Raw genomic sequence first — 19,231 nt, 5'->3', positions numbered from 1 at the left:
TCCTTTACATCCTTCAGGTATTCACTCATACATCACTCAATGATGGCTCCTCTGTCACTTACCTAAAAATTCAACTCATTTTTGTCCTTGACACATATCCCTAACTTACATACCATATATTTTACCAGTTTATTTAGCTTATTTTCTCTTTATCACATTAGAGTGTTAGATTCTAAGGGCAGGGTTTTTGTTTTGTTTTTGTTCTTTTGTTCTTAAACTACTCTCTCCCTGGGTACTTAATAAATATTGGTTAAATAAATAACATAATCAAATGATAAAGAGGGCAAGAATAACAGAGAGTGAAGATACATGCAGGAACACCTGACAATAAATATCAGTAATATTAATCAACAATAAGTATTCAATGACTTGGCATTTTCTATGTCAAAAATTATTACTTTGTGTATAGAAAGAGTTTTTATCACCCATGCTAAAATAGAAGCACCTGGTTGAAATGACTTCATCTTCTAAACACTGTGTCTGTGTCTAGGTAGAATATAGAATTCTCTCTGAAGAAAAGCCATAGATAAATTGTTTCTGAATGCCTGACATATATTGAACAGTGATAATTTTATCACCTTCCTCATTATCACCTTAAAATGTTTATTAACTTTACATATTAAATCACACTGAGCATTGTTTTAAAAGACATAGAATTTATTTCTGCCCTCCTGGAGGTTCAAAATATAAAAACAAATAATTTATCTTCTCAAGCTGCAGAATAACATATTGAAAAAATGGAATGCCTCGGTATATTTGTGAATGTGTGCCCATGTGTGTAGGTATATTTATTTTCCACAAAGTATTCACGACAGCATGATGCACTAGTATGTTATTATCATAAAACTAGTTGGGTTTGTACCTAACTCACAAAGAAAACTGTGTTAATTTTTAGGCTCATACCAGTTTAACAGAAATCTGTCTTCATCGAACCCAGAAACAATGATTTGACTGAGACTCTCCCTTTACCTTTTAGCTTTTCTCATCACCTGGATTAACAATTTCTTGATGAATATTAAGAAAATTATCTGTGGTTGTTCCAGAGCTTATTGATTTTGATTGATGAATAGAGAACATTTCAAGGATGAGAAGTTTCTAGTATTCCCCATTGATTAGCCTGCTCAGTCACAAGTTGGCCTAAGACCCTGGATCAGAAAATAAAAGTATCTAAGCCCAGTTTTCTCTTGATTCCCACCCCCACAACTGCCAAAATAAAGATGTATTTGAAACAATCTAACTGCTGCAGCTTTGGCATTTGCTTTTGTTTCTTTCCCATCTCACTGAGGTTAAGATGCTGACATCCCTGGAAGGGCTGATGGAAGGGGTGATCATAAGGGATGTGACTCTCTCAAAAAATGCTAATAACTTGGTATACCTTCAAATTTGCAAAATCTACTTTTTTACTTGTTTGTCCTTCTTGAGCATTTTTTTCTTTTCTGTGTATTATCCACACTATACAATTTTGTTAGATACTCTAAATGAATTTAACACTTAATACATAATACCCAAAATGTCCTGATTTTAATTTTAAAAGTTACTTATCATACCAAGAACAAGGATGGTCTCAAGTTGAATAAATAAAGATAAACAATAGATGGCTACAATCAGATGACCCAGATGTTATCATTATCCAATCAAGTTTTTAAAACAACCATTGTAAAAATGTTCAACAAACAATTGTAAACACACTTGCAACAAATGAAAAAACAGAAAGTTTCAGCCAAAAATTAGAAAGTGTTAGAAAATAAATAGAAGATAAATGAACAACCAAATTTGGAAATATTAAAACTGAAAGTTACAATATACAAAATTAAAATTGTAGTCAATAGGATCAATAACATAAGAAATAGAGGAGATAATTATTGATCTGGAAGTTAAGGCAATATAAATCATCCAATAGGAGCAACAGATAGAAAACAGACAGAAGAAGAAAAGGAACAGAGCTTCCAGGACCTGTGGAACTACAACAAAAGACTAAACATTCCTGCCATCAAAGTCCTGAAAGGAAAGGAAGCAAAGAATGGGCTGGAAAAGTACTTATAGATGCAGTGGCTACTTTAATTGCTGAAAGCTTTTCAAATTTAGAAATACTGACAAACCTACAGAGTCAAGAAGATAAGTGATCTTCAAATAATATAAACCAAAAGAAATCAAATCAAGACACATCATAAATATATGAAAACTAAAAGAAAAGCTTGTGAAAAAGTAAGAGAAAAATAACACCTAACTTATAGAATAAAAAGAATTAAAATAATTGTGAATTTTTAAATAAAAAAACCATGGAAGCAAGTGACAATAATTTTCAAATGCTGAAAAAAAAATAATTTTCAATCCAAACTCTTGTTCAGCAAAAATATCTTTCAAAATAAAAGAGATATTGTCAAGACATTTGCAGGTGAAGGAAAATAAAATTTTTTTTTTCAGAAGACCTAACCTAAAATAATACCTAACATAAGTTCTCAAAACAGAAAGAAAATAGAAAAAACAAATAGAATCTTGTAACATCAGGAAGAAAAAAGTACAAATATGCAAGTAAAAATATAGGTAAATGCAGTAGATTGTTCCTGCCCTCTTGAGTTTTCTAGATGATGTTTGTCAATTGAAACAAAAACTAAATGTCTTATGTGGTTTTAAATGGATGTGTTAGAAATATTTAATGAAAGTATATTATTAATGGGGGAGGGTAAAGGAACTTGAAAGGAGGTAAGGATTTTGTACTTCTTTCAAAGTGGTAAGATAATGACAACATTACACAGTGATAATTGTGTATATGTACTGTAGTACTAATAGCAACCAATGCTATGCAAAGAGATACACCAAAACATGCTATGGATTAATCAAATTGCATCCAACAGGATCTAACTGGGATTTACAGAACATTCTACTTGACAATACCACAAAACAGATTCTTTTCAAGTCCCCAAAGAGCATAATCAAGGCAGACCATATTCCGGCCATAAAACAAACCACAACATCTAGAAAATAACCAAAATCGTAAAAGCCTGAACAAATAGACATTAATTGAAATTATGCAGAGTATGTCATTCAAGGAAAAATGAATCAAATTAGAAACCAAAAACAGAATAGTAACATGAAAGTCACCAAACTCTTGGAAATTAAACAACACACTTCTAAATAATCCATGGGTAAAATAGGAAGTCTTGAGGGAAATAAAAAAGTACATTGAACTGAATGAAAATAAAAATGCAGCATATCAAATTGTGTAGAACACAGCCAAAGTAGTGCTAAGAGGAGATTTTATAGAAACGGGGAAGTTCTTAAATCGACGATCTAAGCTCTTATCTCAAGAACCTAGAAAAGGTAGAGCAAAATAGCCCAAAGCAAACAGAACTATTGAAATAATAAATACGGGAACTGAAACCAATGAATTGGAGAGGAAAAACAGAGAGAAAAAAATGAAGCAAAGAATTGGTTGTTTGAAAAGATAAATTCAGGCAAGCTTCTAGCAAGACTGACATAAAAAAAGAGAGAAAAAACACAAACTACCAACATAAGCAATGAAACAGGGAATTATGCTAAAGATCCTGTAGAAATAAACAGGATGGTAAGGGAGCACTACAAACAACTCTACACACCTAAATTTCACGAGTTAGATAATGGACAAATTCCCTGAAAAATACACAAGATACCATAACTCACCCAACAAAATAGATCATTTGAATAGCTCTGTTACTATTTGGAAACTATTATTGAGTGTTCTTCACATAGGGCAATGTAGGTATTTGCAGAAGTGCGAGAAGAATCTGTTTTGTTTTTTTCAACAGGACGCAATTGAAGGAACTGGTTATTTTACCAAGGTTTTGACTGAAATGATGTGCTTTCCTTTAAGGAATCAAACCTGACTTATAGAACCAGTAGTAGCTTCTTTGGAAAACTGGCCTCATGCCTTGTCTACACAGTCCCTTTACACAGTTTCTGACCCAACAGTAAATAAAGAATGTCACTTTCTGACAGGCCCAGGAGCTTCAAGTTGTCTTAGGACCTTGGAGGAGACGAATGTACCCAAATCATGCAGGTATTTGATAGTACACACCCATGGCTGGGCTTGAGGCTTTAAAAAGTCTTGTTTGAGATTCCTTATGGAACAAAGTTTCATCAAAGCCAATTTAAAAAGAAGCCTAAGGGGCAAAAAATTATTCTTGCTATGTGTTATACAAATAATCAGGCCAAGTATAATAAGGCTAAAGCCTATTTTGCAAACAAACGAGTCCTATCATGATTTGTTTGTAATAAAAATGAGGACTGTAGAGAGACAAATGTTTCAAAAACTGTGGTACACCTGTTACTAGAGTCTAGTCTCCACAGTTGGTTTTCTGTATTTCTATCTGCAATTTTGACTGATGCTGCTTATTCCTTGAACCAACCAGTGATCTCTGGCTGCAGCTCAAAAGAACCTAGAGAGATAGGGCTTCAAGGTCCAAATGATCCTCAGTGAGCATATCATCTTCTAAATGCTCAGGAGTCACCCTTCTATAAAAGACTGCTAGACTGCCGATTAGTGGAACACAAAAAAGCCAAAATCCTGTTCATGTTTCTCTTGAACCTGACCGGGTAGCAATTTCACCAACCCACAGAGTCACTCTGCCCTGACACATATCAAGAGGCCAAAACCCACAGAACGACCTTCACCACCCCTCTGTCAGTAGGAAGCAGTTACAGAGCCTGACCTTTGTCCATTTTCCCCAAGCGTCGGGTCTTGGACTCTTGACGGGGAATATTAGAGTAGGTAGTCAGACTTGAGCAGGGCATGAGAGGGCCCTTCCCAGGACCATCAGGACCACCTGATGGTCAAGCAGTTGTTAACTTGTCCCGCTAAAATAATAATTGGTTGCAGCTGGTGCCAGAGAAAGGCTGTCTCCCAATAGATACAAACACCTGAAATCGGTAAAGACAGGAGTTGCATTGCGTTAATGCCCATCAATACTGGATTGCAGTCCTTTTTTAATCTTTTATTTTAGGTTCAGTGTACATGTTCAGGTTTGTAAATTGCATGTCATGGGGAGTTGAAGTATAGATTATTTTGTCACCCAGGTACCAATCACTTGAAGAGTCCCTTCCTCATTGCTTGTTTTTATTAATTGTCAGAAATAAGATGATTGTACCTGTGCAGCATTACTTCTGAGCTCTCTGTTCTGTTCTATTGATCCATATGTCTGTTTTTATACAAGTCTCATGCTGTTTTGGTTATTGTAGCCTTTCAATATAGTTTGAAGTTTGGTAATGTAATGCCTCCACCTTTGCTCTGCCTTGCCTATTAGTCTTTTTTGGTTCCATGTAAACCTTAACATAGCTTTTTTTTTCTAGTTCTGTGAAGAATGTCATTGATAGTTTGATGGGAATAGCATTAAATCTGTGAACTGCTTTGGGCAGTATGGCCATTTTAACAATATTAATTCTTCTTATCCATGAGCATGGAAAGTTTTTCCATTTGTTTGTGTCATCTCTGATTTCCTCTGAGCAGTGTTTTGTAATTCTCATGGTAGAGATATTTAGCTGTATTCTTGGATATAATGCGCATTTATCATTCCAACAATCCTAGGGCACACACACACATACACACAGGTACACACATATACACACACACATGCACACACATGCATACACACACACATGAGCACATACACATATACACACAGGCACACACAGGTACACATACATGCAGGCACACACACAGTGCACACATATACATACACACACAGTCACACGCACACATTACAGCATCCATTTTTGGCCAATAATAAATGAGTCCATAACACCCAGCCTTCCCAGTTTCCACCCAGCTGGGGCTTTCAGATCATTCATGATTCTTTTTATCCTTCATTCCCAGGTAGTCTTTTCAGCATTTATGCCACAGGCATTTACTGAGTGCCCCTGTGTGCCTGTCTTCTCAGCCCAGAAGTGACTAAGGTCAATGCACTGGTGTCTCACGAAGGGAGTTATGCAAGGGGGTGCCCTGCTCAGCATCCGAACTTGTATGGGAGGTGTGAGATGGAGGAACACTGCAACCAGACCCAGGACATAACACAGTGAGAGCAGCCAGACACAGAGGCAGCAGCCCGAGAGTCACTCCCACACATGACCCACTGGTTTCACTCATGGTACAGTCCATTTCACCAAGCTGGCGTTGCCTGTGGGTATAGTCAGGACCATAGCAAGTGCTTGCTGTCCCTCAAATTTCAAACATAGAGTGAATTCATGATGCCATCTGAGAGACTGTGCTTGCAAGCTTCCCAGAAAACAACCCTTGCAGGAAAAGAAACGCACAGTGCACGCTGGACCTGCTTCTTCTCCCTGCAACACCTCAAGTGAAAACACAGGTCAGAGTGTTGAGGAGGTTTATTTCACTTCATACCTTTCTTACTGTATGAATTTTAAGCACACATGTATTAATTTTGCTTCTGTTAGCAAGTAAACAGAACAGCACATTCTGTTCTGTTCTCTTTAGCTCTGTAGTTAATCACAGGAATAAAAGGTGGACACACTGTAACCGAGAGAGTTAGAAGGAATGTGCCACACACTGAGTTCCAAATTAAGAGTCCTTTTTAGTTAACCAGCGACTGACAGACATCTAACACTCAAAATTCTCTTGGCCCCGAGGAAGGGGCTTATCTTTTAAACCTTGATGTAGGTAGAGGAGGGGGAGCCTAGCAGAAAAGCAGGCTAGAGGAAGGGGCTTTGGGCACAGGTGTCACCAACAAGGGGGGTGGTCAGGCTCCTTCTACACAATGATCAAAGGGAAATTTTTTTTCTTACAATAGCAGGGGGCGGGGTGTGCCAAGTAGGATGTGGTTACAAGTGTTAGGAGCAGTACTCTTCAACACTTCTAAGTGCAGCGTGACCCAGTTATGCACTCAGAGGGGCTGCGGTAGGGAGGGGGAGGCCAGGTTGGAGTTTACAGCTAAGATGGAGTCAGTGATGCTAGCCCAGGGTAGGTTATTACATTCCCCACTTGTGTTTTTGGGGAGTCAAAGCATTGACTCCTCAGTTACAAGGGGGTTATAGTGGCTCCTGAGATACATGAGTTTGACAGAATTTCTGCGCTGTCTTATAAAAGTAAGGAGCCAGTTTAACAGGCAGAGTTCAAAGATTAAGCCTAACAGGAGAAGAAGAGGTCCCACTAGCCCAGTTACTCAGGTGGTTTACCATGGGCTCCAGTTAAACATGCTTTGGAACCATGAGGCATTCTCATTCTCATTGGCGTCTATTTAACTTGTCCTGGACCTTTTGGAGGATGTCTTTTATGACACCAGAGTTTTTAGTATAAAAACAACAGTTTTCTCCCAGTGCTGCACATAAACCTCCTTGGGATAGGAATACTAGATCTAAGCACGGCGTTTTTGGAGAGCAACTTCAGCTAGGGATTTTACCTGAGTACGTAACATATTTATGGCAGACTGGAGATTTTCCAAATCAGCATCTACTTGTTGAGACAGGGATGTTAGTCCAGTCCCGGACGAGGGCAGCAGTGCCGACAGCTGCTGACCCAGCTACGCTAAGGCCAGCCAGAAGGGGCACAAGGGGTGGGACAGCCCGGGAATGCAGCTCAGGGAGTGTAATGAGAAGTTGTCCTTCTGGTCCGCTGTACACATAGACCTCAGGAAGCACATGAACTGACACGCACAGAAGAGGTTCTGGTTCAGTCCCACTGATGCAGTGGGGGAGGCCTGAGGAACAGGCCAGCCAGGTATTGTTAGGTGCCTGGTAGGAGACTGGGGGATTCCGGGAAGTAAGTAGAGACTGGTTACAAGTAGCCTGAAAAGGAGAATCACACAGTTTATACCTGTTGCTGATTAAGTCGGAGGTTTCCTGCAACATCCCCCGGTGTAAGGGAACAGGGGAGTGTTGGCAAGCAAGAGGCCTGATGTTGAAAGGGGCCCCAACTCCCGGTCCAATATAGTATGGGGATTCAGCCTTTGGACACAGTCAACAATCTCTGACCAGTTTAGTCTTTAGTTCCCATGTCATACTGTAGTATCAATGAGTTAAGCTAAGGTAATGAACAGTTATGGTAAGAGGATTGCAAGTTAAAATAAGTAGCCAAGGTTACACCAGTCCAGAGGGCAGGAAAATTCATTAACTTGCTGGCAGCTAGTATTGGGGTGTTTTTCTGGACAGAGGTAAAAGTTAAGTGACTAAAGTTTCTTTTCTGCTTTTGTCCCACATCCAACTTGGGCCGCTGTGTGTCTAAAACCAGCGGCAAGGTCAGTGGCACCTGCTCCGATAGCACTAGCTGGGCGAGGGCCGGGTTCCGGGAACAGAGCACACAAATCACCCGCAAGAGAAACCTTGTTAGGGCACCGGCCCTCCAGGTGGTATTTGCATACACAGTCCTGTGGGGGAAGAGGACATAGCTGGAGGGAACAGGTAAAAGACATAAACAAGAAGGATGAGGGTGTGCTCCCCGGATGAGTGGCTGGATGATGTCTTTAACCTGTTGGGGAGACTGCAGGTACTGTAACAAGTTAGCTTGGGCTGTTTCTGCCAGATGGGTATTCTTTAGCTTAGACAAGATAGGGGGAGCCCTTCCATACATGGTTTTAAAAGGAGAGAACCCCACCTTGTAAGGGGTACATCTGACTCTAAGAAGAGCTAAAGGAAGGAGGTTTGTCCAACCCTCACCGTTCTCTAAGACAAACTTTGTAAGAGTACTTTTTAAGGTTTGATTCGTGCGTTCTACCTGCCAAGAGCTCTGAGGCCAATAGGCACAATGGAGTTTCCATTGAATGTAATGCCTTACTGACTGACTGAGCTGTGGACGAGGTGAAGGCTGGCCCAGTATTAGATCCTAGAGCAAACTGCAGCCCATGTGAAGGGATGATTTCATCGAGTAAGAATTTAACTACCATAGAGGCAGTTTCGTTTCTGGTGGCAAATGCCTCAGTCCATCCAGAAAAAGTGTCCACCATCACCAGGAGACACTTACATGCCGCCCAGTGTGGCTTTATTTCTGTGAAGTCCATTTCCCATCTGTCTCCTGGGGTACATCCTCGAAGGCGGCAGCCCAGTTCAGGTTTTGGGCCTTGTGTGGCATTTACCTGCGCACATTCCCTGCATCGGGAGGCTGCAAGGTTAGTCAAGTCTTGAAGGTGGGGAATTTTAAACCAGCTTCTTGAAGGCTGGGCCAGCTTCATTCCCCCTAGATGAGTGGAAGAACGGAGACCACGACCAAGGCCTCTCCCAGGGTCTGGGGCAGGAAAATTCTTGAATCTGAGAGAACCCACCATCTGTCCCGATTTTTACTGGCCTGAAGGTCCAATGCTTGCTTGTCTTCTGAAGAGTAGACTGGGCAATCAGGCAAATCGGGCTGTGGGAATATAGAGTGGGTAACAGAGTTAAAGGGGTGACGGGAAGTTGGGCTGCCTCTCGGGCAGCGGAGTCTGCCCTTTGGTTCCCTCAGGCAATGGCTGTATTTTCCTTTCAATGTCCTTGCAGTGGATTACAGCCACCTGCAGGGGAGCCACACGGCCTGGAGTAAGGCCAGGATTTCTTCCTTTTTTTTGATAGTTTTTCTAGCCGAAGTGAGAGGCCCACACTCCTGGTAAATAGCTCCATGAACGTGCACAGTTGCAAAGGCACACCTGCTGTCAGTGTAAATGTTGATGCGTTTCTTCTTACCCCGTCGGAGGGCATAAGTGAGAGCAATTAACTCAGCCTTTTGCGCCCAAGTTTGGGCCGGTAGGGCCTGGGCCCACACACTGTCCGTTTCCGTGGTGACGGCCACCCCAGCCTTTCGCACCTCCTGTTGGAGTAAGCTGCTGCCATCCGTGAATACGGTGGCATCGGCCTTCTCCAGGGGGCATCCTGGAGGTCCAGGCGGCCAGCCTCCGCAGTCTCCAACAGTTCCTGGCGATCAAGGCCTGCTGCCGTCAGGTCTGGATCAGGTAGAAGAGTGGCTGGATTTAAACACTTTCTAGGGGAGAAAGTCAGGCAAGGCTGAGCCAAGAGCAGACTCTGGTACTGTAATGTGCCAGCGTTTGACATCCGTTTTTCAGAGGCACTGCGCAGCAATGTCTCGATGGCGTGAGGAGCCGTGAGGGGTAAGTTTTGGCCCAGGCTTAGTTTATTAGCTCCTGGACCAGACTTGTGGTTGCTGTTACAGCTCACAGACAACTTAGAATGCTTGTGTTTAACTTTTTAGAGTGCGGCCACTAAGATTTTTGCCTGTCCTTTTGAAGCTTTGTCAGCTGCCTTTTTAGCAGCCAGAGCAGCCTGTTTTTGTTTCTCACGGTCTCGATTGTCAAAAACCTTCTGAGCTATTTCTAGGGGCTGGGTGATATTCATTCCAGCAAATCCCTCAAGCTTTGTAATTTTCTCTGAATATCAGGGGCTGCCTGGGCCACAAACGCCAAAATAATAACACAGCTATTTTTGGGAGCCGCTGGATCAGGTGGGGCGTAAATTCGATAGACCTCTTGGAGGCTTTCCAAAAACGCTCCAGGTGACTCACTGGGCCCCTGGACAACTTCAGTTGTCTTAGACAGAGTCATGGTTTTCAAGCAGCGCCTTTAATATCCGTAAGGAGATATGGGTGGAAACTGTCCAAAGCTCTACTCTCCTACAAGGTATTTTGGTCCCAGTCAGGCTGAGTAGAAGGAAAAATTTTCTCAGATGCCACTTGATATCAGTTAGGTAACATTAATAGTAATAACTCTAAATACAATCCACCCACAAATGACCAGTCTCTGAACCCTCAGCCATGAGCTTGTCATCTCACTTTCCTGCAAGAAAAGATCTCCGTGACCTGGAGAGAGGCACGTTAGAGACAGTGAAATGGACACTCAGTTGAGCCTTTCCAAGCACCACTGTCTACCAGGTGCAGGGCTCCTGCCTGCTGACAGCCCTGCGAGGACAGCTGATCTAGGACCCTGCACAACCTCAGAGTCCACCTGCATCTTCAGAAGCATAATTGCCAAATCCCAGCACCAGCATGAAGTGTCCACCATTCAGCCTCACGGAATGGCTATGCTTCAGATCCGTCATCATCCTCAGCTAATCCGACTGTGTCTTTCCTCCTTTTCTTCTGTGACAGCCCAGTACAAGGCAAGGCTCCCGCGTTCTTCATTTCACCAACTTCAATATAGGAAGAGCTCATATAACAACTGCCAGAGATTCCGAATGAAGCTGGAATTGATCAATTGCCTTTTGTTCGCTTCCTTCCTCTCTGCAGGTACATCTTACAGGAACACAGGGAAATGGTTACTGATAGAGGAGTCTGAATGTTCTTCTGGGCATTGTCCACTCTTGACTCTTGAAGTATGAAATATACCAAACTGTCTTTGATAAGGATATAAGATATACTTTACAAGATACAAAATTATCACTAGATTGGTCATTTCTAGACATTGATTCTACAAGGAGAACTTAGTTAAGTCTCATACTATCCATTTTTACCACAAATGCCATCACAAACAGCTTATTGAGAATTCCTGGAACAAAGCTAGATGCCTGGTCCCAGGCACACATGTAATGAGATTCCTCAGAAACACCAACTTCTACCTTCAGCATAATGAAATTCTCCTGTATCAAGGCCTCATTTCATTTTGTGTCTATCTCTGCCTTGATTCCTTGAATCTTGTTGGCACAAAAAAACCTTGCCTGAGATCTTGAATACATCTCTGTGTTCTTGCCTTTTTTCCGGCCGTTTCCTCTTTCCAGGACAGCCTGCTTGACTTGCACCTTGCTTCCAGCAGGTTTCTGATCTCTTACTTACCCTAAATGCACCCAATCCAGCCTCACATGTTTTATGAGTGTTTTTACGACCGCCTGGATAATGCTGGATACCCTTTTCCTGTGTGCCCTTCATATTTATTGCTTCTACTATGCCGGCCAAACAACGACATTAGCAAAAGTTCATTCTCAAGTGATAAGGAACTTCTGCTGGATAAAATCACTAGGTGGTGTATTGTTATCGTCATGCTGTGCTTCGCCCAACCTGTATTTGGCCAAACATTGATAAGATGAATTGCCTTGTTCGAGACGCTCACATGGGAAGGAACTGAGTGTGGCTTATGGCCAGCAGCCAGCGAGAAACTGAGGCCTTCACTTCAGTAGCCCAGAAGGAACTGGATTCTGCCAGGCACCCATGACTTTGGAAGCAGCTCATTCTCCACTGAGCCTTCAGGGAGACCCCACTTTTGGATTATGCCTTCATTGCAGTCCACTGAGTTTCCAAACAGAGGCACTAGCTGAGCTCTGCCTGGCTACACAAAAATCACTACAACTTTCACAGCTGGAAGCCAACACAAGGGGAGACTACAAATGGCAATTATAATACAGCACGGCACCCAAGGAGACAGGACACGCACAATCCTGGAAGATGGGGTGGAAAGAGCGTCAGAAAAGGTTTTGCAATGGCCTCTGAGTGGACTATTGGAGAATTACATGAGCTGTATTTTGTTCAGTAATAAATATCCCATAGGCACTTGAAACAAGCAAATCTAAGCCCTCATGGAGCTCACTTTCCAGGAGGAAGAAACAGACAAGAAACTAATAAATACATAGAATGAAGGTCATGTCATGTGATGAAAAGTACCGTGAACACGGAAAAAGCAGGGACAAGGATAGAGTACGAAAGAAGTTCAGGGAGAAGTAAAATTACAAATAGCATAAGCAGGGAATCCTCACTGAGGCAAGGACATTTGTGGAAAGACCCGAAGCAGCGAGGAAGCCAGCCTTGCTGGCAGCTGGGGGAAGAGGCTTCAGGCAGAGGGATCTAAAGGGCACAGTCCCTGCAGCGAGGGCAGGCCAGGCGTGTTCTGGAAACAGCAGGGTTAGGAAAGAGGTCAGAAAGGAAAGGAGGGCCATGTTTAGGCAGAGCCCTGTGGGCCACTGCAAGGATTCGGCTTTTACTCTGGGACGGACGAGGAGACACCGGATGATACTGAGCTGCTGTGTAGAGAGTAGAATGTAGGTCGATGAGAGGTGAAGACAGAAAACTAGTTAGGAGGCTATTTCAATAACCAAGGCAAGGAATGGCATGACTTGGAACAAGATAGTTGTAGAACGGGTGATGAGAAATGGTCAGATTCTGGATATATTTTTAAGGTAGACATGGCAGGGCTTGATCACAGATTTTACGTTGGGGAGGAGAGTGTTATTTAAAGAAAGCAAAAACGACTTGGCGAATGTTAGTATTTGTGACTGGAAGATGGAGTTTTTGTCTTATTGAGACTGGGGAAGTTGACATGGGGCAGGAAGGCAGGGAGGTTAAGGGTGTCCTGCCTGGGACATCCAGAACCTGCGATGCCTATTGGGCCCTGGAGTGGTGATGTTGAGTGGACATTTGATATTCCAGTCCGAGTTTCTGGGAAAAGAATCGAGCTGCAGTTATTAATGTGGGATCGTAAGCCTATTGACAATATTAAAACCGTGAGACTGCCTGGGGTTATCAGGAGAGTCTGATTTCCTAAGACAGAGAAGAATCTAAGGACGGTGGGATACTCCAATAATTAAAAGTGATGAAAATGAGGAGCAGTGAGTAAAGAAGTCAGACACGGAAAAGAGGGAGGAAGACAGAGAGTGTGAAGTCATAGAAACCAACTTAAGAATGCCATTTTAGAATAACGGGCCAGGTGCGGCGGCTCACGCTTATCATCCCACTAGTTTGGGAGGCCAGTGTGAGGGGTTATCTGAGGTCAGAAGTCTGAGACCAGCCTGGTCAACATGGTGAAACCCTGTCTCTACTAAAAATATAAAAATTAGTTGGGTGTGGTGGTGTGCACCTGTAATCCCAGCTACTCCGTTGGCTGAGGCCTGAGCATCATTTGAACCTGGAAGTGGAGGTTGCAGGGAGCTGAGATCGCACCACTGATCTCCAGCTCCAGCTCAGGTGATGAAGTGATGCGCTGTCTCCAAAGAAAAAAGAAAGAATGATAAAGGACCAATGGTGATAGATTGACAGATGCTGCTGATAGATTAAGCAAGTCAAGGACTGAGAACTGAGGGTTCATTTCTTATTTTAGCAATGTGGCAGTCACCGGTGACGTAATTCAGAACATTTTTAGCAGGACAATGAGGACAAAAAGAAAGAGCCTCAGTGGCACAAGTTTAAGAGATGCTGGGAATTGGAGGCCATAAATATAAACAATTCTTTCAAAGAATTAAACTGGGAAGCTATAGGGAAATGGGGCAGGGACTGCAGAGTGTTTTTATCAATGTGAGGAATTTACGTGATGACAGAGTAGGTCAAGGAGATGAACGATTAGAGCTTGGGTTGTGATCTCTATGAGGATATTGAAAACATTGGGAAGGATGGCAGAGGTAGTCCTGTGCAATATGCTTCAAGCACAGGAAAAATCTCCAAGGAATCAGGGCAAGCAATCACGACATAGAAGGCGGGTGATTGCCACAGGAGATGGAGTTTGAAAAACGGGTATTTCTAGGGAGCAGGAGGGGAGACAGGATAGATGAGGCAGAGAGGAGAAAGGAGGATGCCTGCCTTCCCTCCATGCTTCCTGGGAGGACAGTGGGAGAGGACCCATGCCTCCCCTTAGGAGCACTGCAGGGGAAACAGAATCCTCATGGAAACTAGAAGCTTGGATTAGAAAAGCAGGGGAGGGAACAGAAGCTGATAATATTAACAGCAAGTGAGGATTTTGAATTTTGAAATGAGGAGTTATGGGTTCTGGAAAGACCATCAGACGGGTTTTGGAATTAAGGGATATGTGAGAAACAGAAAACTGGAGGTAAGAGCTCTAGGGAATGAGAGCTCAGTGGGATGAGCATGGAGTTCTGGGCTCTTTCGATGACTGAAATAAAAGCGGTAAAGAGCCTAGGGAAATTACCCCTGGGGACATCACGCTGTCTTGTGTGGTGCTGAGGCTGTGAGCTTTGAAGTGGGCAGCTGAGGGCTTGGAGGCTTCTGAGAAACATTCAGACCTCTGGGACCCTCTCTTGAATTCTGACCATGGAGAAGAGGTATCTGAAGAGCCATGGACTCCCCGAGACAGTGAAACTCCCTCTATTAAAGTCAGAGTCATCTGGAGAATGGACAGCATGGAGGACTTAGTCATCTCTTTCAATAAAGTGTAACGTTTCTTCTAAGCGTAACAGACATCATCATGCAAAGTAGGTTTAGGGTGAAAGCCATGTCGCCTCTATTTCTCTCTTGCAACTTGGAGATATCAGAATGAAAACTGACAGAAAGAAGCCCGAAGTCAGGAGCTCACGCTCTGTCTTCTTCCACACGGATGCAAGGGCTCCTGATGAATGATCAAATGCTAGAAGTGGGTGAACGGTACCACATTATTCTAATGCCTGGGACAGATGCCAAGCTGGGCGGTGATGCTGTGCAGAAACGCCTCAGGGAAGAGACAAGGGAGAGAAAGAGGAGCATTTCTGCCTTTGATTCCACACCTGGGAAGGAAGCAGAGTCAGGATTAGTGAGCGATACTCAGGATTATTCTTAGTTGGACGCCTTTACGTAAGTTCTGAGAAACTACCGGCTGGTGCCAAGGCTGAAAGACGTGCTGAGATCAATGGCCTCCCCTTGAATAAAGGATTTTATCATTAATCACAAAACACGTTGCTTGTGTACACTGAGTGTTTCCCAGAGAGTCTCATGATCTGGTGGTTACTGTGGAGGAACATTTTCACTCATTTGAAGGAAAGCTTTCCATCAATGCAAGCATCGTGACAACGTTGATTGATGGCCATTGAACCCAGCTGTCCCTCAGAGTGAGTGTGTTCACTGGAGGAGGTGACACCATCCTCATCAAATTAATGAAAGTAAACGTCTAGGTTTTTAGCAAACACATAAGCTCTGAAAGAAAGTATAACTAAGCATTAACCAGCTTGCCCTGTCGCCCACTTCCATGTAACTGCTTACCCTTTGGAGTCATGTAGCCCATATCACAAGGTCCTAACTTCGTAGGTAACGTCTGAAACAGTAGGAAATCTCACGTTTTCCACTTGAGCTATTTTCTGCGCCCTGCATTCTAACAGTTCACAGGTGCCATCTAATCGACAACCCCTCTGAGGAACTGCCTCAGCCTCGCAATGCAGTGACCGTAGTGTTGGGCTTTCACACCGCACACCCTGGCCAGCCAGCACCCTGCCCTGCTCCTCAGCCCCTGCCTGCCAAAATTCCCATGAGAACCCCAGTCTAAAGCTCCTGGGGGCAATGAATTCGAAGTTGCCTCCTACCTTCTATAATTGGCATTCAATGATTAAACCCCTTCTCTGCTGCAACAGCCACTGTTTCTGTGTGTTTATCGGCTACCGCACAATGAGCACAAACATGGGGGTCCTACACAGAGGCTCCTCCTGTGGGGGGTCTATGAGAAAGCTCCCACAACCCCCAGGGGAAAGTGGAGCACGCGTGACGTCTTCCTCAACCTCCCTCCAGAGGATCACACTCCATACCCAACGGCAGGCTCTCAGAAGTCTTACACGCAAAAAACTAGTAGACAAGTAAATAGACTTGCAGAAGGGTAGGTTTCCCTCCTCAATTCTCAACATGTTCACACTCACTCATGCACATTCTCACGTACAGTTTCCCAGTTACCCTCCCTAATCAGATGCTCTTACTAAACTCCCGTGTCCAGTTGTGTGCGGCTGGGGATGCAGGGAAGGGAGGAAGGAAAGACAGGAGACATGGCCCTGAGGGCCCTCAGTCACGGGGAGACCAATCTCATGCCGTGCCCCATTCCTCCATGGCCACTGTCAAGGCCATGTTTGCTACTTCCAAGGCTAGAGTTTAGTACTTTCCTTCACCTTTTCCGGCTTGCATGGGAAATTCAGCTACCCATGTAGGCGCCGACGGCACTTTCTTCCCTCTCACTTCTGAAGTTGTGACAATTTGAGTGAATAAAACAAACTGACAACAGAAAAGACAGATTCCTGCGAATAATAGACTCCAGGACAGGCCGGATGACGGAAGGTTTCATCACATCCTGAGGCTACAGAGGGAACAGGGGTTTGGGGTCTCTGGGGGAGGTGGAGTGTCGGCATGGGAGAGGCGCGCATGGCGAGCCAAGGCTGTCCCTGCACAGATGTGAGCCTCTCCGGGGCTCCCCAAGCTGCCCTCAGGAAGAAAGATGGTGACCTGTGGGGAATTTTCTCTGTCAGATCTTTAAAGTTTCAGGACCTTAGTCTGTTTTATCCTGGGAGTTAATCTTACCTTTATCCTGTTGTATTTGACCGAATGTAGAAAGTTATCACAAGACAAAAGTATGCCAGATTGCAGGGTCATTTATTTATGCCGGCGACCACAGAGGACTCACGTCTCTCCAACCTGTGGTGGCAACAGGAGGGTGCCACGATTTTTTATACCCGAAAAACCACCTTGGGAGTGGGGGTGAGGGGCAGGGATGGGAATGAAAAGGCTTCAGACATTCCGAGGGCTAGTGGATTCTGTAAATTACCTCCTGGGCAGAGATGAGGGTGGGGGTCTCCGGACATTCCAAGGGCCAAGGGGACTTTTGTCATTCCGTTTGTTACTTAAGTGGTTTACAGAAGTCAAGATAAACATTTGTTTACACATTATCTGGTTAAGGTGGAAATCACAGACCTTAGTTACTTATTACAAGCCACAGGAGCCAAGATGGCATGGGTTAGGACTGCTTGCCTGTCACATTAGGGCCACAGAGAGCAGTTACTGATAAGAAAAGGTAAGCAGCTTTACATAGTTTTGAAGAACAAACTGCAGTTCTATTTACAGAGGCCAAGGACAGTAGTTATTGTAAGGAGAATGGGGCAGCCATTTCAACTTATCTAAAAACAGTTTTGCATTTTATAAAATAGTTTTGCTCCGGTTCTGGCTCTAGGCCAGCACAATATCACAATCCAATAAGGCAGATAGGCGGAGGGGCGGGAGTGGGGGCGCTCAGAGAAAGGCTTTTATCCTCTGTCACTTCGCTGATGTACATTTCCTCAGCATCTGCAAATCTCTGCCAGAGAAGAAATAAAGCTTTCTATTTGTGTGCCGGCAGCCTGAACAGCCATATAAAATCGGGTTGTGGATTGTGGCGCCTCTGAATAGCCGTATAAATATTAGCTGGGCCTGGTGGCGCGTGCCTGTAATCCCAGCTACTCAGGAGGCTGAGGCAGGAGAATTGCCTGAACCCAGGAGGCGGAGGTTGCGGTGAGCCGAGATCGCGCCATTGCACTCCAGCCTGGGTAACAAGAGCGAAACTCCGTCTCAAAAAAAATATATAAAATAAAATAAAAATAAAAATATGCCCAAAAAGTACATTTTAAGCGGCACATTTTGCTTTCCTTCTCCCTGTACGACAAGTTGTAAGAACAATAGGGCACCGTGAGGTCCTCAGCTTGTGGCCGCCCCCCTCTTGCCCCCTGGGAAGACAGATACCAGCCTCAGACAAACTGGCCAAAAGCTTCAACCAAAGGGCTTCTTTGTAAATGAGTAGCTCTATTGTGTGGGCCTCTTTCCAACCACCTGGCACTAAAGTAAAAGATGGATCCAGACTGGCGGCTGGCAGTCTAGAGCGCCATCCAGGGCCCCTAGTCACTGTGAGTCAGCACTATTTTCCAGAGGAGGAGGCTGGAGATAACACTTTCGGATGATCACGCCTGGTGAGCGTGAGTGCCTCAGTGAGGGGTGGGGCAGGGCAGACATGCCTGACACATGAAAGAAACGGGCCTGCCCTGCCCTTCACTGCTAACCAGCCATCTTCTCTTATTTAATCATGAAGCAAACACTCACTTGCTTCAATACAAAACATTTTCAACTTACTATACTCTCCCATGAAGCAAAGGTATATGCTTTAAACCATGCATGCTCTTAATATTTCTGGACCCCTCCTATACCTATAAATACATTTAAATGATTTTTCCATTTACTCCAAAATGGAATTCCTATGTTATTTAGATGACAGGTTGAGGAAAATACTGAACTGGAGAGAAAAACAACTCACAAACGCTGTACTCTGTACAAAGTCCTGTACTCTTCCAGTGACCTGCTTCGCATTTAAAAGTTCGGTTAGGGCCGGGCGCGGTGGCTCACGCCTGTAATCCCAGCACTTTGGGAGGCCGAGGCGGGTGGATCACGAGGTCAACAGATCGAGACCATCCTGGTCAACATGGTGAAACCCCGTCTCTACTAAAAATACAAAAAATTAGCTGGGCATGGTGGCGCGTGCCTGTAATCCCAGCTACTCAGGAGGCTGAGGCAGGAGAATTGCCTGAACCCAGGAGGCGGAGGTTGCGGTGAGCCGAGATCGCGCCATTGCACTCCAGCCTGGATAACAAG

The 19,231-nt window shown here is 43.9% G+C and overlaps 1 protein-coding gene and 1 long non-coding RNA gene across 6 annotated transcripts in view; both read left to right on the top strand.

Annotated features, from left to right (window-relative positions):
• The window catches only part of LOC116536454 (prostaglandin F synthase 1-like), a 28,746-nt gene extending 27,509 nt beyond the window's left edge, over window positions 1-1,237 (top strand). For all 3 annotated transcript variants that reach the window (XR_004262636.1, XR_004262637.1, XM_032258238.1), the window contains one exon: window positions 977-1,237. Coding sequence is in view for 1 of the 3 variants with exons in the window: in XM_032258238.1 (XP_032114129.1) it covers window positions 977-998 (22 nt within the window). In the remaining 2 variants the exon portion in view is untranslated. The remainder of the gene's footprint in view (window positions 1-976) is intronic.
• A 4,723-nt stretch (window positions 1,238-5,960) lies between these two features.
• LOC116536455 overlaps window positions 5,961-19,231 on the top strand; it is a 25,908-nt gene continuing 12,637 nt past the window's right edge. The window contains exons 1-2 of one of the 3 annotated variants that reach the window (XR_004262641.1): window positions 5,961-6,338; window positions 11,051-11,188. This is a non-coding gene — a long non-coding RNA (uncharacterized LOC116536455). Of the gene's footprint in view, window positions 6,339-7,557; window positions 11,189-19,231 lie in introns of those variants that run through there. The other 2 variants (XR_004262638.1, XR_004262639.1) reach the window with 2 other exon arrangements.

The sequence above is a fragment of the Sapajus apella genome, unplaced genomic scaffold, assembly GCF_009761245.1.
Source record: "Sapajus apella isolate SASKATOON/1434 unplaced genomic scaffold, GSC_monkey_1.0 scaffold100, whole genome shotgun sequence".
In the NCBI taxonomy this organism is placed as follows: Eukaryota; Metazoa; Chordata; class Mammalia; order Primates; family Cebidae; genus Sapajus; species Sapajus apella.
The sequence above is the reverse complement of the archived record's forward strand: the minus strand, read 5'-3'. Positions and strand labels throughout refer to the sequence as shown.